The sequence below is a fragment of the Dermacentor albipictus genome, chromosome 10, assembly GCF_038994185.2.
Source record: "Dermacentor albipictus isolate Rhodes 1998 colony chromosome 10, USDA_Dalb.pri_finalv2, whole genome shotgun sequence".
Taxonomy (NCBI): Eukaryota; Metazoa; Arthropoda; class Arachnida; order Ixodida; family Ixodidae; genus Dermacentor; species Dermacentor albipictus.
In genome coordinates this window covers 45,194,434-45,218,834 of record NC_091830.1, presented here as the reverse complement: position 1 = coordinate 45,218,834, position 24,401 = coordinate 45,194,434, and the positions used below count along the sequence as shown (strand labels likewise).

The 24,401-nt window shown below is 45.9% G+C and overlaps 1 protein-coding gene across 8 annotated transcripts in view; it reads right to left on the bottom strand.

Annotated features, from left to right (window-relative positions):
- Nucleotides 1-24,401, bottom strand: part of LOC139050762 (octapeptide-repeat protein T2-like) — a 58,533-nt gene that overhangs the window by 10,721 nt on the left and 23,411 nt on the right. Inside the window, exons 1-5 of one of the 8 annotated variants that reach the window (XM_070527478.1) lie at nt 14,721-15,535; nt 13,664-14,460; nt 5,586-5,823; nt 1,616-1,700; nt 1,055-1,188 (exon numbers count right to left, since the gene is read on the bottom strand). In XM_070527478.1, coding sequence (XP_070383579.1) covers nt 1,621-1,700; nt 5,586-5,823; nt 13,664-14,299 — 954 coding nt within the window. In that variant the 5' untranslated portion in view covers nt 14,300-14,460; nt 14,721-15,535 and the 3' untranslated portion in view covers nt 1,055-1,188; nt 1,616-1,620. The other 7 variants (XM_070527480.1, XM_070527475.1, XM_070527482.1 and 4 more) reach the window with 7 other exon arrangements.

Here is a 24,401-nt window from a genome sequence, read left to right as displayed (position 1 = left end):
GATTATGCCATAAATGTAAACTGCTAAGGCCCCACACAGGCCACTGCTTTCTTGTACTAGTTAACTAGAACATAATTTTTACAACCACGAGAGGACGAATAGATTAGGTGAAACCTAGTGCTTTCACAGTGCAAAAGTGCTCCTGGGAGAGGTGAATGGGGCTGCTCAAGGTTCACTCCTTTGCCTGAAAGCAAACTGATATATTTAGAGAAAGCTATATCCATGTCTGCACAGACTGCAATGCAGTTAATCTTTATGAGAAGCTTCAAAAGTGAAGTGTTCGTCGTCACCACACAGTAAACAACAAAAACCTTACAGCTGTCACTGCGAGCACACTGTTTCTTCACAATTAAATGGAACAGCACTGCTCCACGATAGCTGTGCTCATTAATATTAAAACCAGCATTTGGAATGTTATGTATAATGCACATGAAATGCTTCATTGAAGATGAAGTAATCAAGCAATGTGCACTGTCATATAAAGTTCACCTAGCCCATCCATAAAAGCTTTATTCTTTTTCTCTTTCTTACCTTTCGACTCATCTGGAGCCTTTATGGATAACACTGCCAACTGTCTAAATTTGGTTTTTGCCATGTTCTTGTAGTCAAATTCTGTGAAGTGCGGCTAGCAGACTCTATAATAATGTACTACTTCCTTGGGCAACCCTATCAGTTGTGGCCTTTCAGCATACTTTAGGAAAGCTTCCATTCTGTGGGAACAGTAAGTGAAAATGAAAAGTACCAAGGAGATAAAGGGATTGTGCAAGACTTAGCTCATTTTGTAGCCTTTCTTGGCACATTGCAATTTGTGGTACTTCTACTTTGAGTCTCATAAATGCATTTTTAAATAATGGTGAGTGAAGTTCAAGCTAGATGCCTCAAGTGCTTTATATTCGCTGCTTTTTGATAAAGAATTATTATAGCACCACCTTGCTCTTCTCAAATCAGCTTTATTATATCAATATATTCGCTGGTAGCTCACTGCAAAGCAGCTACACAGGGCTGCACACTCGATTAGCACAAACAAAAGCAAGGACAAAAACTGCAAGCTCACCTGTTGTCTTTAGGAACACGAAATAATCTTCGTGGGCTTGTTTTGGTGCACCAGCGCACAATGCATGATCCATGGTACAGCTTTCGAACAGCTGCACAGCTAGTGGAGCAATCCACACATGTGCCTTCACATTGCTGTAAATATAGAGAATGGTACACTTAGAGGAACAGGACCGACGCCGCTCGGGGTTGGGTGATTTGAATTGTGCTAAAGGTGTGCAGACCTTTCAGACGCGATTTTCCCTTAAAGTATTTTCTTGGCATGAAACAAGCACTGTAATATTTCTGGAGTGGTGTTTTAACAGTCCAAGTTGACTAAACATTGCCCTTTTAAGTTGTGTCCCAGGAAGTTGGTCCAATGGTTTGTTTTGAATCCAGTTCTCTCAAACCAGCAGAGCAATACGCTACCCATTAGACCATTGACTACCCAGTGACCCAAGTTGGTGGGAAAACATCTAGACACAGACAGACACCCTGTAACGTGCATCAAAAACACTAAGCATGCTAATCACATGAATAGTACAAGTGTGCAATGACGATTAAGCTTCCTGACAACACTTACGCCGTCTACTTGATGAAGTACAATGTGGGAACTTTAGGGATCTCATTCTTGTTGGTAAGCCTTGGCATTCCCCACATGTACGGAGCTGTATGAAGAAAGACGTTAGTTTCTTGATCTAGTCATGAGGAAATTGGTGGGATTCCTGATATGGGTAGAGGTAAAGCTTTGCGCAAGCTAATGACCAAGGCAGAAAGAATAGGAAATGAAAACAATCTTTACAAGAAAGGGCCTCATTTTTTACACAATCACTAGCAAGAAGTCACCATGACGACCCATGACGTTTCGCGTATGCACACTATTTTTGGAAATTTTAATGTTCACTGCTTTACATGGATTACATAAATAGCATGGCACTATGGCAGCACTTGCAGCCCCTGGCTCCGAGCTGAATTGAGGATTTCTGTTGTATAATTAACTTCATTCATAGCGAATGGGTGTGTAAAATGGCTTTCGCTTAGTCTCACGCTGCTTGAACAACAGAGCATTATGGACAACTTTGCAATTTTCTAGATAGTTTCTCGTTTGGAACGCTTCAAGGCCTAACAAGAGAAACTTCTGGGATGGCAGCGGCACTAGGCAATTAGCCAGCATGGAAAGTATGCAGGAAGCTATGGCTAGTGACACGACAAATACAATGCGATCTTAGTCTTCAGTGTGCTGCTTCTCGTACACAGATGCAATGCTTGGTGAATATATAAAATAAGTTATGTGCACCATGCATGCAAAAATATAAAGCACAATTGAATAGCACTCTTGGGACATAAACAACGCTATCACACTAAATTAAAACCCACTTCCCGCAAAAGCTTATTTGCAGAAACGGTAACACTGCAGTTCACGTAACCCCACAATTACACTCTTAAACTAAAACTGTCTACTAGCAGGAAATGTGATGCCTAGGAAAGACAGCTGTTGACATCTAGGTATAAAATACCAACAACCAAGGAAAGGCACCATATTTGCTCGATTTTAATGTGCCCTCAATGGCAACACGCACCAAATTTCTCAAGGCTTAAAATGAAAAGTGTCATAACCTTGGATGTTCCCTCATCACATTTTTATGGTAAGAGAAATATAACAATTTGTTTAGCTGAAAAAAAAAATTTTGCATCCTTGCCACAGTGGAACGGGCATCACTTGTCTAAAAGCCATGACGAATTTCCGCACCCACAGTACAAAAAGATAGTACAGCCTCTGAGATCTGAGAGCTGCAAGTGTGATACGGACACCAACTATAGGTGGTGTCCAAAAACTTCTGGTGCTCACAAGGGGTGCTAGCACCTGCAGTGGGGTAAAAGAGACTGCCTCCAAGGATGGGAGGTGGAAATCCAGATTGAATGAATGGTGGAAATTGGGCACCACATAGTGTGGTATCCTTATTGTGGATATTGTAGCCATTTCTAATACACGCCATATTTGAGTGAATTTTTCTGAAAAAATTCAGCAGCCATTTCGCATGAAAGGCGAAGTACTGATAGCGATAGGGATTTATTATATGATTACACTAAGTCATGTTCATGGTTTTATTGGCCCTACAAATGGCAGTAGACATTCACTTACCAACTAAACAAACTTGAAATTACACATACCGAACAACCGAACAATATTCATCCAATGACTGCGAGCTCTCACTGTCACGTTTCTATGATAAGGAATGCTTGCAGCGAGGAGTGTGCATGTTTCCACGAAAGCAAATGATTTGGACTGAGGCTTACAGCACAGTGTCTTCGAAACAAGAATACGCAACCTCCGGCACTAGGCATGCAGGAAGACACAGTTCATGAAGCCACCAGCCACCTTGGTTCACCTTTCGCCCTGGCACTCACCACAGATAACCTTCAACGTACAGCATGTGGGCTGTGTATACATTCAGCCGCGTGGCAGGCAGCCATATGCTCTCTTCTCCTAGTGCACACTAAATAACGGGACCTCGATCATTAGGTGCGCATCAAGCTACCATGCTTTTTGGTTCACCATTGCATGCTTGCCCACGCACCCACAGCATATGGCACATGGGCCACTCATTCTTATCACACTTGGAAGTTACGCAGAACATCATGGCAACTATGAAAATTAGCCTGGAGTTTGCCATCTCAATAAAAAGTGTGCATTATAATCAAGTAGATACTGAAAATGTGGATGGGAGTGGCTTCAGATGGACCAAAGTGATCAGGATAATAAATTAATGCGTATAGACCATTTACAAAGGTCAGTTTTCGGAGTGCAAAAGAGGTGGCGTTACTGGCTCCAAGGCCATTTGACACCTTCCGAGTGCAGCTAAATGTCTGAATCACCGCAAGAGAGGAATGGGCTTGTCGTACAGCTATTGACTGTACGATTAACTACTGACTGCACAGAATAACACATATTGTGCATATAAAACAATGTGTGGCCTTGTACACCAAATTGTCTTCATATCCTGTGTACCGAAGAGAGGGAACAAGTTCGCATATTGTTAAAATTATGGGGTTTTACGTGCCAAAACCACTTTCTGATTATGAGGCACGCCGTAGTGGGGGACTCCGGAAATTTCGACCACCTGGGGTTCTTTAACGTGCACCTAAATCTAAGTACACGGGTGTTTTCGCATTTCGCCCCCATCGAAATGCGGCCGCCGTGGCCAGGATTCGATCCCACGACCTAGTGCTCAGCAGCCTAGCACCATAGCCACTGAGCAACCGCGGCGGGTATTCGCATATTGTGTAGACAATGCCTTTTAGCAAATAGATGGCTGTTTATCTAGATGAATGAGCGTTTTTAAAGATTAGCCACTCAGATTTGAACACAGATGTTCAGCTTTGATATGAATGCATTATGATTCACGAGCAATTACGGGCATGAGTAAGTTGCTTAACGTGCAGTGCTAATGAATGACGAATATGCTAACGAGAAAAATTTAAATGATTTAAATTATGGGGTTTTACGTGCCAAAACCATGATCTGATTGTGATGCATGCCATAGTGAGGGATTGCAGAAATTTGGGCCACCTGGGGTTCTTTAATGTGCACTTAAATCTAAGTACACCGGTGTTTTTGCATTTCACCTCCGTCGAAATGCGGCCGCCATGGCCAGCATACCACTAACAATGGTCTTTCTCACCACAGCGTGCATCAAGGGAAGCTGTGCACACTGAGAAAACAAATGTTCTCTTGTTGTTTTATTAAAATTTTACCACATAGAAGTACTCAAGCGTTCTCTGGCACACCATGGCACAGCACTTGCCTGCCATCCGAATGTGGTTATCATTCTTTGGAAACTTCACCCAGTTTGTGGTATGTCTAAGTTTGCCTTCAGCTCACTTCTTTCGTACCAGCTAGGGTCACTGAGTAATCCATAGTCTAACAGGCAGAGCATCAGGCTGCAGTGCTGAGGGAACTAGGTTCAAAACGAAGCGGTGGACCAACTTGGGTCACCGGGTTGTACCACTGGGTATCTGCCTTTTGATGCCAACCTGGGATACTGGGTATGTCCCACTGGGTATCTCCTGCTCTTCAACGAATCTATTTGATGACTACTTGGGTAATAAACTGGGTATGCACCAGTGGGTATGACAATCACAAAAAAATCTCAAAATTCTCTGCTGTTGCGAGGAATTGAACCAGTCAGATACATTCCAACAATCCTGCCTGAATACATTCAGATGTGCCTGGAGACATGCAAACTGGAGTTTGCAGCACCACCTGACGCTGCCGCTGCGCATTCAGAGGGAAGCATGAGAGGGTAGCGCAACTGCAGTACATGTGACGACAAACAATATGTCATTGGTTTCAGCCAGCGGCAGTTTTGCCAGCCTTTAATAATCATTGGCCCAAGTAGCGTGAAACACGCATTATATTGCAGCAAAGTGCAATAAGGGAAGAATGTAATAAATATAAGGAAGAAATTTTGGCTCTTGCTTCAGCTTTGTTATACCAAGGGTTGAGTGCATTCACCTTAGGTCTCTTATTTGGGACAAACTTGAGCACTTACCAGGAAACTCAGGCAAATGAGTGTCACTGTCCTTGGATTCAACGAGATCTGTGGTTTCTGTCCACATGTGCACCTTGACAGCAACAGGTGACGTCTGGGTTGATTTGCACACGTCGATGCTTCTTGATGTCTCAACTGCAACATCCACACTGCTGCTGAACAGCCATGAGGCTTCAGTCTGCACAGGTTTTGTTGACTTCCCATGAGTGCAGCAAGAGGCAGATTCCTTTTTTCTGTCCTGAATGAGAAAATGGAAAGTGTGGGTAAAGAGAAACTGGTTATAGAGTGTGATGCCATATCCTGCACATAAGGTAAACACAGCTTATTAAAATGACCAATTTCAACTGACAGGGGTGTCTAAAGGGCAGCTAATCTCAACAAATGTCAGCATTCTCAGTTGGTGATGAAGCTAACGAATTACAAAGATGACTGCTCCGAATGAAAAAAGCGTATGACGAGGGATACTCAGCCAGATTTGTTAATCGCAAACACTTTTAGAATGCAAAGAGACAAGGGCACACGAAGCATGGCATCTAGATCACTGGTTCCAACAAGGAATTTCGTGTGGACAGGAGCTACGATAGCTTGCATCCACACAAAACTATGGTCACCAGCTCCATTTTACAGCACGCAGCTGTCATTGCGAAGATCGTGCCAAGCTGCTCAGTCTAGCTTCACCAGACATCTCTTGACCTCACTGCCAACACTCTAAGCCACTGACCTGCTTTTGCATTCCCTTGGCCACCATCACACATACTGTCACCCTCTTTACCACTAATGCCCCTCCCTACTTAGTTGTTCTCTGTTCTACTGTATGGTTCTTACATCAGTGTGGCTGCCAGTTCCAGTCACATCTTCTATGACATCAGCTACCACTGACTTGTTCCTCTCAAGGGTAATTACCTTAACGTGGCCCTTTGGAACACCTTTTCTGGAAACTGGGTAACATGTTGAAATTATTACAATGCCTTTCAAAGAATATATTCCCAAATATATAAGTCAAATATTAACTAAAATTAAACAGGCTAGAAATAAGTTTTTCACAGAAACTATACCAGACTTTACTAACAATGATCCCAAAAAATTAGAACCCCTCCCCTACCGGGAAGCGACATTAAAATTTCTAGTAAGCACGGCAGGGCGGGGCACTTCCGGAGGCGCCAAACATTTGTGCACATGCACAAGTAAAAGCAGGTGCGAGAGAGAAAATGCGGGGAGTTTTTGCTCCTTGAATACATGACACTGCCAAGGCACTACGGAGAAGTTTCTTAGCACGTGTGGTATGTGTTTGCCCCTCGGCATGCCGGCATTGCGGAGTCGGATCGAGTTTGTTTACACTCGGATGCTGGCTGCTGGCATGGTGAAAAAGGTGAAGCAGCGAGCATTGATGCCCCATTTGGCGACCGCTGTGTCGGACAGACTGTCTTGCACCTGCGGCAAATAATTCGCACAACGTAACCACTGTGAGAATACACCCACGACCCTAACACCTTTTACGATAACCTAACCTAACGTGGGCGAGACGCAAAGCCAATAATCCTCACGGCGTGACATCAGGCAATGGTGTTCAACCGCGGTTGCTAAGGTGCTGTGCGCTTATTTCACTCAAAGAGGACCAGTCAAAAATGCTCCTGAAAAGTTGCGAACAGCAACATACAAAAAGCCTGCCAAGAGAGCTAAGATACTGCACCAGGAGAGCAGGCTTGGCTTCTACTACAACCCCTACTGCTCCCCCAGGAAAATCAGTTATTTTTTTTTTTTTTTTAAGGGAGAGCACCGTAAGGGGCAAGGTCTGTCAGACGTAACGTCAGACACAGCAATTACCAAATGGGGCATCCGTGCCCACTGCTTCACTGTACTGGCAGCCAGCATCGGAGCGAAAAAAACTATACCCCACTCCGTAATGACGGCACGCCTAGGGGACAAATGCATACAACACGAGCAAAGAAAGTTCTCCTACATAATGCCTAGACAAATTCAGATATTTAAGGAGCAAAAGCCCCTATATTTTCTCTCTAGCACCTGCTCTCACTTGCACGTGTGCAGAAAAGTCTGGCGCTTCCGGAAGTGCCTCAGGAAATGCCTTGCCCCGCTGTACTTGCTATCAATTGTAAAAATGCTACTAGGAACAGGGGTGCAGGCGAAGCTTGTCCAACCCTAGGAGAGGGGTTGGTTAGTTTGCTGAGCGTTTGAGACACATTAAAGAGACATGGTCGTTTGTGGATGAGAAACGGTGGATTCGCCTGGTGAACATGAGCACGTTCACGGGCTTACTCCCCTGTTGGATAACGAACCAAATGCAGCCTCCCCATATAACTGCCGGTACATAATAAAAAGACATATGCGTTGGAATCGATCCATCGCACCAAGGAAGAGTCAGATTGGGTCGTGCACACCACCATCATCGCCAATGGCTTCCACTGTTTGTGCACTTGTCGATGCTTCCTGCTGCCGGCGTCTAGCTTCGTTTTCACGCTTGCGGCCTTCTGGGTTTGCTTCCCGATACGCAGCCTTCGCCTGTGCTTCGGCAGCCCTGACCTTGGGATCCAAGCGTCGTCATTTTGATTCCCTGTCAGCCTGTCGAACCACTGGATTGGCCCGCCGTTCTCTTTCTCTCTCGGCACACCTAGCCCTAACCTCCAGCTGGGCCCACCGTTGTCATATCACTTCTGCTTGTCGAACTTCTTCATGGGCCTGGCATTCATATTTGGCTTCCACTTTGGCTTGGCGAAACTCGGGATTATTTCGGAGAGCTCGTGCACGTTCATGAGCCCGCTCTCTTTGTAGGCAATTCTCGCACATAACGAACAACATGGGAACATTTGTTTGGTTTTTCCATAGAGTTGTAGCAGCATCGGCGCCAAGGAAGAAGAGGAGAATGGCAGTTGGATAGGCACAGGCCATTTCCTAGGAAGTGAAGCGGGCGAGTGGCGCATATCACAAGGGGCCGGTGCAAGGTGGATGGGGTATTTTATCCGCCGAAGAATGACGATCAGCAAGGGCCCTTCTGCTCAGAACACTTACACTCCCATTTAATGTGGCTCATCGTCATCACTGATTTTGCACACCTTGGAATCTCCCCAGCCACCTCGCGCAGGTTGCAGATAGAAAATGGCGGTGGAAAATCTTGTATGGCCTGGGCTTTTAACAGCAAGGGATGGGTGCCATCGTTGTCGACACGGTAAACGACTTCTACTCCCAACACTACAACCCAAACTTCTCAAAGTATCATTCCGGCTACCTGCATGGCTCTGTCACTGACTCAATGCAAAAAAAAATCTGCTTAAGACGAACCACCTCAGACACGCTCTTCGGTTAAGATGAACATGTGGAGTGACCGCCACTGAACCTGCAGGCTAGAGTGCCTGGATGCACCACACCTGGGGTTGCGCACATCAAGGCACCCTGTTAGAGGCCTGCGGCGCACATCGCCCATGGACAGAGGCAAAAACAAGAGGAGCAAAGAAAAAGAGACAGTGACGTTTCACTTCATGAACGTGAGTGACGCACAAGCCTATGGGTGCTATAGCGCACACAAAGTTATCGGCCCTTGGTGCGCCTGGACTGTCCGTATCGCAGATTGTATTCGAGACAGGACTCACGCAGCCATGCCATAGGCAGCTGCCACTGGAGTAGAATGTCTCTTTCATTTGCGTACTAACTAAATTGACAAGCATGGTGTCAAACACACAGGCAAACATGAACATCATACTTGATGACCGCGGATGTCTGCTGTCGAAATGCTGGCGTGAGGAATCGTGGCAGCAGCAGCGAGCAAAGTGACCTTCGCACTCTCTATCGCTCCAACGCAAACTGAGCGACGAGCAGCGCACGCAAAGCTACAGGCCATTGGCCCACCTAGACTGCGTCCACAAAGCAGATCACTTTCAAAATAAAGCCCACACACGGCCGAAGTACAGCGCCTCCTCCCTTCCTTCTCTCCCCAGTGCCATGCGCATGACAGAAGACGGCGTGCTTCCCCACCCCCATTTAAATTCACCATTAAAAGTTTTTAAATTCACCAGGTCGGCTTCAGGCACGTTTGCGATCCCTTTTGTTCCCTCAAGCGCCTCCTTGCAAATCGTACAGGAGGCCTCATTTGTGAGTTTTTTTGAGACAAAGCCAGTGACGTAGTATACAATGCAGTCTACAACGTCTGCATCGCAGTCGTTTAGCTCAAATATGTCATCATCACATTCCCAGCTGCCTTCTTCGATCAGCCCATCAAGATTCTGCTTCAATTCTTGCAGTTTATTTGGCTGCTCTATACCTGAACTCTGATATATCTCCCTTAAATCCGCCAGAGTAACAACGGCAGCCAGACTGTTATTAGGCACTGCACAGTTTCCAAACTGCGGAGGTTTTAACAAAGAATACATGCTTAGCATGCGGTATAACTGCAAGAATGTGGGAAAGGTCGGATGTTCATTTTGACCTCCCACCTGTCTGATTATTCCGAAAAAGCATTCTAAGGGGTCCTGGTACATTTTGGCCGACAACATGTACTTGAAACCACAGTCTTTTAGAAGGTAGGTAGAAAGTTGTTGGACAGATTTCAGCGTAACGCGCAAACCTTCGGCAGTCGACTGGGTCAAAAAGAAGTCTTTTGGAATGTCACCATTTACAATCTGTTGTCCCCATGTGTCGAGCCATTCAGATGCAGTTTGGAGAATAGTGAAATCTCTGCTTCCTGGTTGAATGCCCTCTGCAGGGTACCGGCGGTTTAGAGCGTCGAACAGGTCGTTAAAAAAAATGTAAATTTAGCTGTCGGTTCTGCATCAGCCAACCTTGGCGCACCTCTGCGTGCATAAAACATGATTCCTTTGGCAACAGAATTGCTGAAAAGCTGTGTGGCCAGCTTTACCCTCATCTTCAGCATGTTCGACGGGTTTACATGGTTGTAAGCAAGCTTGGGGCAGACTCGAAGCGCACCAGTGTTCTTGCTGTCAGCAACAAACACAGCATCGTAGCACGACTATCTGAAAAAGTGGCCATCGTTTTTGAGAACTTATTTGTCGTGCAGATTGTTCCTAATGCACTTAAAGAGATGGGGCGCGTCGGAAAAAATGTATACCTTTCTTGAAGTGTCCGTTGGGTGCTCAAAGCAGTTAACTACTTGTCCGAGTATTCCACTGACGCCGAGCTGTTTCCACATCGCGCGGTTCGTGGAAGCGCCGTCGCACACAACTCCGTTGACAAACAAGCCGGCTTTCTCAATGTACAAACACTGAATCAAGAGCTGAGCAAAGAACGTTCCCTTTGTCGACCCTTTCGATGCAAACACAGCCACCGGCTGTAGATAATTTTCTCCGAAAGGAGAAAAAGCAAAAAAAAAAACAAGACCATGATCTGCCAGCTCACTGCTTTGATTTTCTCTTTCCCCATGATCGACGAGACCAGCGTAGGTCACCGTTTCTCAGTTTAGAGCCATTTCGTTTCCTACTTGAATTTTATCCATTATCAGCATTCCTCGGCGATGAAAGGGAGTTTTCTTAGAGACTTTCAGCTTCAAGGCTTGGAAGAAGTTTTCATTGAAACTACATTTCAAGCCCACCATGCTGATGTACTTCCTTACAGTACTAACACATGGCAAAGGCAAAATGTCATTGCTTCTCAAAAAAGAGTATGTAGCAGGGCTGCGTATGTGTAGAAGGAGACACAAGAGAATCCAGTCATCGGTGTATGGCCAGTTTCTTTTTGTTGTGCTCTTGGCAGTTGAAACGCATTCGTCTAACAAAAGCAGCTGCGCTGGTGGCATATCCGGTGCCTGGAGTTTATCTTTAACGTCTTCATCCTGCAATTTTGTTAGCTCTGTCCTGGTTTCCTGTATCTGCTTGATCAACAGTTTGTTGCACTTAATAAGTTTCGTTCTCGCAGCTTGGCAGTCGGCGTGCAACCTCAAGGTGTCAGCGAGACCGCTGCAGTGATGACATATGGCTCCTCCAGGCAATAGTAGTAGGCACTTGTTGTGTCTCCAGCTCTTCTGGGAGTTTACCGAAGGACACTCCGGATGCACACTCGAGAAGTGCTTTAAACCCGGCCCACCCCAGCACACGTTAAGGCTATCAATGGTTTTGAGCATGACTTCGATATCAGATGGCGACGTGGCAAACGAACTTACACCCACAGCAGCACAATCAATTGACCTGCCAAAGGCATGCACCTCAACTGTGAGGTCAATCTTCACACACAAAGTCTTTCCATTGAACATTACTGAAGAACCGTGCCTTTGCCTGTGTATTACGTGTGCATAAATAAACAGAATCTCTCTCACCCCTTCAACGTCGGTGCGATGTGCTGCCCATGAATGCTGAGGCAAGCAAATGCTGCCCGCTTCGTTGAAGAGTGTTTCAAACGGTGAGGCCTCGCAGGACTTCGCAATGCAGTCGCTTTCATCGGAAGAGGCCACAGGTTGAGTCGTGTCGGCGAGCAGTCTTGATCCTACTATACTGCTGCTCTGTTGAGAGGCTGAAGAAGCAGCGCGACCGGATAGTCGCTTCGCTGTCTTGCGAGGGCTCTTGATTCGTTTTGAAAGGTAGCTCGGCGCCCCTTCGAAGATAGATGGAATGGCATCTTTTGCAAGGCCCGCTCTTCTCTTGCCGGACATTAACACGTGGCCATCAACTTCCGCTGACCACGTCTTCAAGATGAAGTGGGGAGCAAAATGCCTTTCGCAAACACGATCTGTTTTTTGTAGTACACGGTCCTTGCGAGGTATTGCTCGCCGCCACGCTTCGAGCCTTGCGTCATCCTGGGGCGGCTTGAAAAGCGAGTACTTCTCCTTACACGATTTGTAGCCGCTTCTACAAAATGGCACAAAGCACTTCACCATCGCACTGCCGCATAGAATAAGTCGATCCGAGAGTTAGATTTGACTAAACGCACGCGTCAAAGCAGGAACAAGCCGAAGCAGACAAAAATAATCTAATGGTGCGAAGGCGGGAGACCTGGGGAACAGTCAGTAGCGCCCTCTGTTGACCGCCGTGCAAGCAGAATGCTCTGACCTCCTTTCTGTGTAGCGGCGCGCCCGCGCCGTTCCCACACCTAACCTACTCTTACACCGTGGCTGAAACACAGGGACACTAAATATGGCAATCAGTTCAGTGGAAATCCACAAGATGGAGGGCCATGAAAGGGAAAATTTTCATCCACCCAAGGGAGGACAAAGTTAGAAATGATGACTTGCTTTAGAGGTTTCTCAAGAAGGCTTTCTAGCAGTGAAAAACAACCATCCTTGTCTCGTAAAGGCTAAACACCATGAGAGCAATTTTGTGCGCGACGGCGACAAGCAACAGCTTCAAGTGACAAAACAGGCCTTCGCTTGAACAGGTCGCTTGATTGCTCGGCTCTAGAAATGTAGAAGTCGTCGCTTGTCAGCCAGAAGTGCTATGAGTGACTAGCCAATAGCGCGAAGCCGGAACTGGACGTACATCACTAAAATACTATCGATTGTCGCACCAAAGGAGCAAATGATTAAATTTTTATACATGCAAGAATAAGAACCTACTGCAAGACCCTCAGCAATATTTTATACTGCTTTTTACAGTAAAATACATCAACTTAAATTACTAAAGCACGCATCATGCTAGTTTTGGTGCGTATATTGCTGCCCTCATACCGGCAACACCGCGGAGACTTTGCTCAATATCGTCATTTGCATGGGGTACGACTTACAGGCGACAGCCATCTCCATCGCATTGCTTGTCACAATTACGTGCATGATCGCTCGCATGGGGTTTATACTTAATTGAAACCAGAACCAATGCCTTTCCAGGGCAGTTACGCAACTGTCCGAGCTAACCAGGAGTCCAAATTAATCATGCCATGTTTATGTTCATCATCCTATTGGTTCCTCTCAGCTGAGGTTGTGCTGATAGCAATAGCCTGCCTATCAAAACGATTAAAGTGATATCTTTCTTTGGCTCTTCTCCCCACTTATCAGTTTGTACGTTTCTGGCCACTTTGGCCAACTTGGGATGCCAGATGTCACTAGCTGCCGCTTGCAATAAGTTAAAGAATTTCAAATTTGAGCGCAGCTCGTTAAGTGTTTCAGGTGCTTCTGCTTCGGCGACACTCACTCCATTGTCGCCATGGCGACGGCGATGGTGAACTTCTGCTTTGGCGACACTCACTTTTGTGTCGCCTTGGCGGCGACGTCGGCGCTGAACTTCTGCTTCGGCGGCACGCACTGCGGAGTCTCCCCGGCGACGGCGCTTCGCTTCTGCTTCGGCGGCGCGGACGGCAGGGTCCTCACGCCGGCGGCGGCGGTAAGCTTCCGCTTCGGCGGCGCGCACTCCCGGGCCATCACGGCGACGGCGCCTGGCTTCTGCTTCGGCGGCACGCACTTCTGGATTCTGGCGTCGGCGGCGCTGAACTTCTGCTTCGGCGGCGCGCACTGCCGGGTCTTGTCGGCGGCGACGTTTCGCTACTGCTTCCGCGGCGCGAACGGCAGGGTCCTCTCGCCGGCGCCGACGGTAAGCTTCTGCTTCGGCAGCACGCACTACCGGGTCATCTCGGCGACGGCGCCTAGCTTCTGCTTCGGCGGCGCGCACTTCTGGATCCTGGCGTCGGCGGCGTTGAGCCTCTGCTCGGGCAGCTCGTTTAGCAGCAGCAGCAGCAGCAGGGTCCTCTCGTCGGCGCTGAGCCTCTGTTAGAGCAGCGGCTCGTTTGATAGCGGCGGCAGACGAATCACTTCCACCGGTTTCGTCGCTCATTGTTCAGAAAGAAAGCGTGCGCATGGGAACGCATGGCAAGTGCGGATCGCATTCTCTTGCGGCGGCCTGGCGGCGACGCAGGCGAAGCAGCGCCGAGAGCCGGTCGCGCCACAGAACACCAGGGAAACTGCACTCACGCAGAACACCAGCCGTGGTACCCGCTTTCACATGGTCACGGAAAAAAAAGAAAGAAAAGTAGCAGTGGCGTCAGGAACTAAAGTATACGACCAAGAGATGGCGCTATCAAAATCAAAACTAACATCATCATCACCATTAAGTAAAAATTGGCTGGAAGCTTAGCTTGGTTAAGCACGGAAGATTGCGAAAGCATTTACAGGTATTGCACACTACTGCACTAGCTAAAGCTTCTTCACCCCAATCTGGATAGCTTTCGCAAGGTAGAGAACATGAGTTCGCTTACCGAAGTAAGTTTGTCCTTATGCCACAAGCGGTCACACACACAACGCTCGTAACCAAAGGGATTGTGCGTAAAGCGTTTGTGGAATTCACGACTAGCAGACTCGAACTCTCCAACTCTTCTCTCATGTTTTTCACGTCGCTGGACCAAAATGTCACCGTCTGGTTCGGCTATGATGAGAGACTTCTCCCGATTCTTATTCAAGCGCTCCTCCTTTTCTTGTGCTCTCCGCTTTCGTCTCGCCTCGTTGCGTTCTCCCTTCTTGGCTGCATACTGCAATCTTCTTTTAGCAAGCCGCCCTATTCTCTGTTCCACCGTTTCTTCAGCACGGCGCTTTCTTCTGTTGAAGTTGTAGCGTTCCATACTATTCATAGATGCAGCATCGTCACCATCTGAAGCGTCCATGATCGTCTCTTCGGCATTAAGAGCGTCCATGAAACTTGTCTCCGAATTACTGGTTGTATCCATAGTTTCGCTACCGTTAACACCAGTCATTGAACTTGGCCCTGAACTTGTAGATGTACCCGCATCAAGCGATGTTGATCGGCGTGCTCGCCACGCTGCTGCATACGCACGTTGTTTAGCTCGCCGTTCTTCTCGTTCTTCTTCCGTTTCTTCAGCACGGCGCCGTCGCTTGGCCGCAGCAGATCGTTCCAGCCTCGCCTTGTACACATCATCCGACATAGCGCAAGGCAGCGCGCCGACCACTGCGAGGAGCCGAGCTGTAGCCCCATTTGTCCTCCTAGCGTGACGTCACACCAGCGAGCGCCCTCTCTCGATAGCGCCGCAGCAGCGGCGCGCAAGGCTTCGCCTCCACCATCGTTGCCACGAGCTGGGGCCCCGTCTCTCGGTCTGGCGTGACGTCACACGGTCACGTGACGCGCAGCTGTGTAAGGAGGCGCCACGACCACCGATGGGTCGAAAGTGCGAGCAGTATTGTTTTCGCAATAAAAGCAATATAGCCTCTGTGGCAGCCATAGAGTTTCATACAACAATTAGAGGGAAATCTAGCGCCAGTGTCTACGGGAGTTGCAGTGGGATCGGTTGTACCAGCATGGGAATTAATATGGGCAGTAAAAGGATTTGCTTAAACTTCATCATATGGCTTTGCGACTTTGTAAACTCGTCATTTTCAACAATTTACAATTCAACGTCATTTTCAACAATTCCCTTGCTCCTCCACTGTTAATTGGCTGAATATTAAGCGGAACTTAATCTGAGAGCATATTTCGAAATTTTTTTGTGAACACACTGTGCTCAGGTTTGTCATGTGCTGTTGAAAGAGAGAAAAACTGCTTTTAGTGACTTGTCATGTTTATGAATTGTGGAGCAGGCCGGTTGTAAGAGCTTGCCTGTTCTGGCTGTCTCTTTCCCTAAAGTGCAGGGCTAGCCTAGTTATCGATTTCACGCTAACTGTACATGAACCATGTAGGAGCACGTGATTGCCAGAGATTGTCAACATAAAGTATCAATGTGGCCAATCGGGCGTGAAAGGAAGCAGTGCAAAAAACGCATGGAGGGAGACATGATGACAGGGGCGAGCACTGAACTTCCGTCAACACGATTGTGAATGGTCCGTGAATATGTATACACTGTCCGAGCCAGGGGTTATCATGTGTGCATGCATAAATGCGGCAGCCCTTTGTCTGAAGCTGACACATCCCTCTCAAAGTCTAGAAATCCATTTAGATTCTGCGATTTCTCGTGTCACATGCGTTTTACTCTTAATAATGGAAGTGTGCAAGTCACACAATGACTTCCCAGAAAACCTTCAAAATCCTTCCATTCACTTGCATTTTTTACGTTGTTTGCATGCTCCCTTAACCCATCATTAACACATCTCCAATTTTGGCCAACGTACGCTTTCCACACCTTAAAGGAATTAAAGTGATCCTGTTCTCCGCGTAAAGCATGTAATTTATTACAAGGTTTTAAATATGTACATTGCTGCCGATCGCAGCATACTGCTCGGTGAAATTTTCAGCCGCCCCTACCCATATGACGTAAATAACCCAATCGACGTCAGTAGGGCAAGCTATCCGATTGGCTGCCCAGGGCGTGTCATCGATAATTTTTCCACCTTTATGGTGAACAAATGATGTTCGTAATAGTTGGAATGTTAGTTAATCTGTTTCTATAAAAAGAAAGTAACAGAAAGAGAATGCACAAGAACAATTTCTCACTACACTTGAGCACTTCCCGCACACAGCAAGCGTCGTCTGCTTGTGTTATGACGTACTCCACTTTGATGAGAGCTCTGCGCTCAGAGTCGGTCTGTCTTTTCGTGAGCACTATGATTCGACTTTGTTGCGTTGTGGACTGTAAATGTAGCGACTGGCAATATGTCAAACTGCGACATTGTGTTACTATGCAAGGCAGCAGACGAGTGAACTGGCTGCAGTGCATTCGACTTCCGTTATCCGATCAGCGCTAGGATTTGCGTGTTTGTGGCCGTCACTTCACACCGGAAGATTACTAACACAATAGCGTTTCGCGAGTCCGGTATTAGGGCGAATGCAAGCGCAAGGGGACAGGGCCTGGCCGCTTGACTGTGTCATTTCACAGGATGAGCAGAAGCGCAAACGTGAATGGCCTGCACGGTGCAGCCACCCGGTGGCACAGAGCTCAACCACACACAGTAGCAGTAACGAAATGTATTCTTCTTTGCTGCTGGTGTAAATTTTTTGCAGGAGTGTAATTGTTAATACATTGTTTTTGTAAATGTTTAAAATGTTTTACACTTGGTTAGAGCAATATTAGCTCTTTGTTTGGCTGGCTAAACTCTGCGCCAACGGGTGGCTGGACCGTGGAGACCGATCAGGCAACTCACGTGCGTCTATGCTAAAATTGCTTCCTCAGTTTTAGTTTATGCCTCCAATGTTCTGTCGAAACACCCAGCTCACCTATGGTTGCTGGAATACCAGACACGTTCGGCGCTGCCACAGAATGCTCGCAACGCATGCTGCTTCGATAGCTCTCACTTGGGGTTGACTGCCAAGCAGCTGGCGGAGAGTTTGGAGAGGCTTCACGCGCTTGCTCCTAGAGAACCGGAAGTCGACAACACGACATGCCATCATGACGCAGAGCCAGTGAAGTTAGAGCTTGGCCCCGATCACTCGGCAAACGAGTTGAGGAGAAAATGCATGACTGTGGAGGAGGGTAACTTGTAACTGTCCGTAGCTATCTTAATATGAAACGTTTCACACAAATTGTGGTGTGATTGATGTAACTTTAGCTGTACCCTACACATCTACAAAAATTTGTCCGAACCGTTTCAGGGGCCCTTTAAGAGTAACAGGGGTGTCGTGAACTAATATGTACGACCAAGAGATGGTGCTAGCAAATTCAAATAAAAGCTAATATTATATCATCATTGCGTAGTTAGCATTATGGCTACCCCAGCTCCTGACTTGGCCAACTGCTCAGTTCGGCTGTGCTGAGGGTGTGCTAATTGCATCTAATGGCTAGAATTCCTGTATATATTCCCACAGGGGCATTGATGCACTGATAAACTGAAGTGATTGCTGTTGAAGGATGTCTTTCAATTGTGCATCTTTCATATTACATTTTGGACTGGAAAGAGCGCACTGCGCTTACCGCCTTTGTAAAGTTTACTCATGCTGCAAGACATACATATAATTTATATAGAAAACTTTTAAACATCATGGTTATTTTCATACTGCACATAAAATATATATATATGACATTATAAGTACAATGTTAATATACTAGAAGCTATGTAGGAGGTGCAATGAAATGATTGTGTTGGCTTGGAGGCACAGGAGGCAATAAACATCAGTATGCAGACGAGATGTTCTCTGTACCTATTCTGTCATTTCCCTTATGTGCACCGATACACAGGGTGTACCATGTAGTTTTAGCCAAACTTTAAAAAATTTGCAAGTGCGACATAGCTGGACAGAACCAAAGTAATATTGCTTGCCGTCGTTTGGAGATACTCAGATTATTTCTTGCATTCCGCCTAATTATATAATTAGTCTTAGTTAATCAGATTCTCAAACATTATAATTAGATAAAAAGTGTCAATTAAAAATTTTTAGAGCAACATGAAAGACTCCCAATACAGCTTCCTGTTGCTCAATACGTGTTACGTAAAAGTGCTTTTCAGAGTGTGAAAGAAGCCCAGGAATACACGCAAAGTGTCTCGAGCGGCTAGTCGCAGGGGTATTTTGAGCACATTGTACATAGCACACTGTAATTTACAAATTATAGTCGGTGAGTTTGCAAGACGTGTCCACTTCAAACGAGTTTCCAGGATGACACCAGTTTCAAGATATGTCCAAAATTGTGGGACAAAATTAGTTCAGAGTGGAACTTTTTCCTGTTTTTTCATATATAGTTATGTTGCACATTCTAGTCATGAATCACCCACTTTTTCAGCACCAAGTAGCTTCCCGTTACGTTGGGAGCATTACCTTCACACTCTGCATAAACAAACAAGGCTCCATAATTCAGAAGGCCAATTTCTGATGATGTGCCAAGTCATGCAACAGCAGCAGTGTTCCAGGAAAAAAGAAAACGACCAGAAGAAGAAAACAAGTTGAAAAGAAAAAGTTGGCACAAATTTCTTTCATTACGCACAGCAATAAATGCTATCCAAATCTGCATGTTTATGAAGGTGGTGTCTATTCCAGATTGCACCCTTAAAACAACAACTGCTGACTCCATGATTCCGTGTTGTCGCTTTGTCTTGGTCATGATACAGTATCAAATGTCAGAAAGTGATATGCAAAGAGAGAGGTAAAAAAGAAAAGACAGGGAGGTTAGCCACAGAATCTTTTCCTGGCTAGCCTGTACTAGGGAAGGAGAAATGTGGCATGGAAGATGAGAGAAAATAAAGGATGACATAAGACCATTTGTGTAGACACACTGTGTATCACAATGTCACATGTCACACATGCTGTCAGTGTCACAAATAGACAAAAAACATCACACAGTACATCATGTTACCCAGTCACAATTTGTGTCCAACCAGGCATGTTTCATGTAACGCAGCAGCACCTTTAGAGTCGCTGTTTCTCTTTCAGAGCTGCTCCTCATGAAGAGGGTGAGAACTGGTCATATATTACTTTATAGCAGGTGACGCTACTCTCACTGCTTGCACATGCGATAAAAAACTGTGCATAACATGTGAAAGAAAAATATAGGTATGCATCGTGTAATTCAACAGAGCATTATGTCGCCTATCTCACGTAGCAAAATATCACATAATTATATAACATGGAAGGCATCACAGAGCTGAACCTCTTTACCAACAAACAAGAGAAGTGACATGTTTCTGTCACCAGTGGCCATAGTGCACAGCCTCTGCTTGCGACCAAAACATAGTGCATTGGTTACTGGAAGCACAAATGTACACAAATATGTGACTTGATGTAAACGCAAGACTACAAGTTGTATTTGTAATATGCGAAGTAGTTACTTCATAGAAATTGTCACAGATCCTAGACAAGTGCACAGTGAACCACACAAAGTGAGACTTCTATAATGCCACTACTCTCATTGCTCATGCAGAATGGCCTGCGAAGTATAAAACAGAGCACTACAGAGACTGTTAGGGCTCTGTGGTTCAGGTTTGTGCTATGCGAAGGTTACTCCTGATGAATGATGTTGGTTCTGAGGCACTAGTTTGATAACTATTATCACAGGAAATGGCACAAGGACACTGTGAGGGACAGGAACTAAGAACTTGGTAGCAGTAGGAAAGCAATGTGTATAAATATACAAAGCAAACTGATCCTAAGTGAAATTGAAAAATGTGTAACAGAATAGCAGTACAGTGCAGTCCACTTATAACGAAACTACATATAACGATATATTGGTTATAACGATGAGTCGACTTACGAGTATCAACTTATGTATTAGGGCTATGAGAAAAAAATCTGAATATAACGATATGTTATTCACTGCATACCGGACATAACGATTGAAATTCTGCCTTTGGGCAGCATTTTCCATGCAGAATAATCGTGAAATTTTCATTGCTAAGTTCCCCTTAAATGAGACGGGGCAAAAAGTTTGCCTATGTGAGTTTGTATCTGCTGCCATTACAGCACAGCATGTCCTGCCAGCGCAACGATTGTGAAAGCCACAGAGAACATTGCAAGTTGGTGCAGCATGCCACAAGATGGCACCAGCTGCTTCGCGTCCATGTCGCCGGCAAGCATCCAGAAAAAAAAGAACGCACGAAGCAGACCGCGTCCGCACTCCATTTCTACAGTCTCCCTATTCCGCCTATTCGCACCTGTATGTGTGTCTGTTTTCTCCTCTACGTCCTTGTGCTGTTTGCGCTACATGAAATAACTGCAAAATGTTGCACCAACAAGCCCAAATATCCACACTGATGGACTTTATCCCTCTCTTTCTCAGCGAGTGCGGAAATGCGCCACGGAAGCAGCGGTCGGCGCACCGACAAAGCACAAAGTTATGTCGCTTGGGACGAAGCTGCAAATTTTGCAAGACTCATAGTACAAGCTCGCGCAGTCAACGATAAAGACGATTCTGAAAAAGTGTGAGCTCCACCACAATTACGAAGGCTAGAACCAGTGATCATGCTGATCAACGGAAAACGCGGGTTTCGTGCACGAGGGTGAAACCCCCCATGTGTGGAACCAACATGGTGGCAGCCACTGACATTAAGTCTGGGAACACGTCGCTACTGGCTATAATATAGCTGGTGCTTCTATGCAGGAGTTTCAGAGTGCAGATAGCGCTGGCTCGTTCTGCGAAGAATCTCCGAAGAGGCGATTGTTGTTGTGACAGAGACGGCGGCGTGGTGCGCCGGAGGTGACGACAGCAGCAGCAGTAGCAACGACAATATTCACAGTGGCCCATCTTTCACACCGACCCCAACGTTCACGCAAAGTGCACTGTCGTCAATAGAGTTGCTCAATGATTTCATGCATGCTAAATTATAGCCACCAGTGTTCGCGCAGCCGCTGGACGCAATGCACACTGCGGTTGTGAACCTGAAACGAACTATTTTTTCCTAACGCTTGACATGCTGCTTAGAGGTATAAATAAACGTTTTATTTTTCATAGCCTACTTTCTACAATGCCAATTTTTTATAGTACATGGCAAATTTGGTTTCGGAGCTACAAAGGTATGTTCGGCATCTTTTTTTTTCTTCTTTCTTTATGGCAGTCCTGATATAGCAATGGTCGGTTATAACGATCAAATTTCTTGATATTGTTATAAGTGGGCTGCACTGTAGTAGGCCTTGAAAAAGTAAAAAAAAAATCAAGGCAAAGCAAGAATGTCACACAGGGGCACTGGCACCAACATTTGTATCAAAAGAAACAAATACCAGTAACAACAATATTGGTACGCAATAATAATTACATATTTCTAAATGAAGTCGGTGGTTTTGCAAACCGAGGAGTCATGGCACAGCACACAGTGTGAGCAGAACGCTATATGCCTCACTCGTGTATGACATGCACCGTGTCAAGGTTTTGGAAGATAATGCAGGTCTTAAATAAGCTACTACAGTGTGCGGGGAGGTGGTGCCGAGTATGCAAGAGCGGACAGCCCCAGAGAGGTTGTGTGGCATAGAAGAGGAAGAACAGCAGTTTAGCAGCGGTTGAGCCCCGCCACCTGGGTCCTCAGTGCTGAGACTTCCCCACAAGTGTTAATTAAACAATTACCGCAATTTACAATGCATGCACATCTCGCTGCACAGTGCCAACAATGAGCTATACCATACTAGACGGGCACATACATGGTGCTACCTCACCGACCAACACCATAATGTGCCGACTTACAGTCAATTCAAGACAATACAAACCAAATTTCAGCAGCTTGCTCGCAAAGGTATCAGACTGCAAAAGGTCAGGGGTCATGCTGAACCTCTGCTCAGTGAGAGATTTTCAAGACAGTTCCTAGTTTGCACAAATGCGTGTGAAACGAAAAGCTTGAATCTGAAAGTAATGAAGACCCGGTTGGATTGACTCCACTCATTCACAAACACATGTGAGCACACAACAGACTTGTACACTGCTGCTCCTCGGCAATCATGATACCACATGTGCCGCTGGAATGTCGACTTGCCCTCAAAGCTAGTGAAGCAGCCAAGCTGCTCACCAGTGAGTCGACCTACATGAATTCGCAGACTTTTCTTACAAAGTATGACTTTCGACACCAGCCACACTTGTATAAGTTTTGCACCAGGTGGCGCCACCAAACATGCGTGAGAAGATAATACTCGTTGGTGAAGGATAATTGGAAGACGCTGGATGTGAACTGCTTCACAGTCATGTGCCACTTTACGTGTTGCATCATCGTTCAGGTCCTTGTGCCAATTGTGTGCCCACCAAAAGGACACTTCATTCCTGATTCCTTGAGATGGGTCTGTGCTGTGCTCCAGCCTGAACAAGGCTAGAGCACAAGTGACACTGAGATGGCTGCGAGCACGGCCACTCCTCCACATCGGCGGGGACGGATCTTATCTCCTGAAATTCTTGCAAGCAAAATGTGCAGGCGTATGCAACACCCGTTCACTTCACTGCGGCAGCGAGAGGGCTTGCCTCTTCACAAGAAATGGCACTGGTTCCCACTTGCGCTGGGCAGTTGACTCTGGCAGAAGGAATCATCAGCTGCGAGACACCGTGGCACCACTTGAAGGTTCGCTCCCGTCAAACTCGCACCGACTAGAATCACCCCTGAAATATAGTAGAAATTTTAGTGCCCTGCGCTGCCAAGGAATATTGGCAGTGAACATGAATACTACAGTAGTAACAGTGATAAAATTGGTGGAAAGTGCAAGAACATATACAATCCAAAGTATTAGTGAAGTGCCACACAAAGCAATGTTTGACGCTCGGCAACACTGGCGACAAATTGGAATGACAAGGCCTTTTGCATACTTGACAATACTGTACGTAGTAAAAGAAATAAAGCTCAAGAAAGGTACGTACACATAAGAGCGCGGCCTTTCTTTGTTCTCATCCATTTTGGCACAGTTTTGTAAAGTATGAATGTTCATCAACTAGCCCAAGTTTCCCTGCTACACGCCTTGCACATTAATGTGTATGAATATTGGTAAACCTTGAACACAGTTCTATTTTCAGCAGGCAACTTGGCACAATTGAAAACTTTTAAAAAGCGACGTGTGCTCATTTTGGGAAGATAAATAGCAGCACCAAGTATGGTTATGGTTAATTTTGCTTGCCGAGTAAAATTTTATGGCAATGAAACTTCGAGCGCAGCAAAAGATGGAGGAAAGGTTAGACAACACAAGTTCTCACTCTAGACTGATTTTCACTGCATGCATGCTCAGTAAGAAATCACAAGCATGCAGTAAAAATCAGGAGTAAGATCTTGTGTTGTGTGTCTCTTTCTTCATCTTTTGCTGCACTCTAACTTTCATTACTATACTGAAACACCAACTGGCCCACCTACTCAAAATGTTTAGGTGCCCTTTTACGTGGCAAGAAAAAATGAACATTGCAACAATGAATATACTTTCACATGTTAAAATACTTTCAGATCTTACTGCAGGCCTTAGCGACTAGCAAGTTGCACATGTGTATGCTAATAGAAAATGGAACTGTATAACAAATTTAAACCTCAACATAATAAACACGAATATAATGAATTATCAGATACTATAATAAACCAAATCTAAAATTTTTCTCCCCAATACCAGCAGTTATCAATGTCTG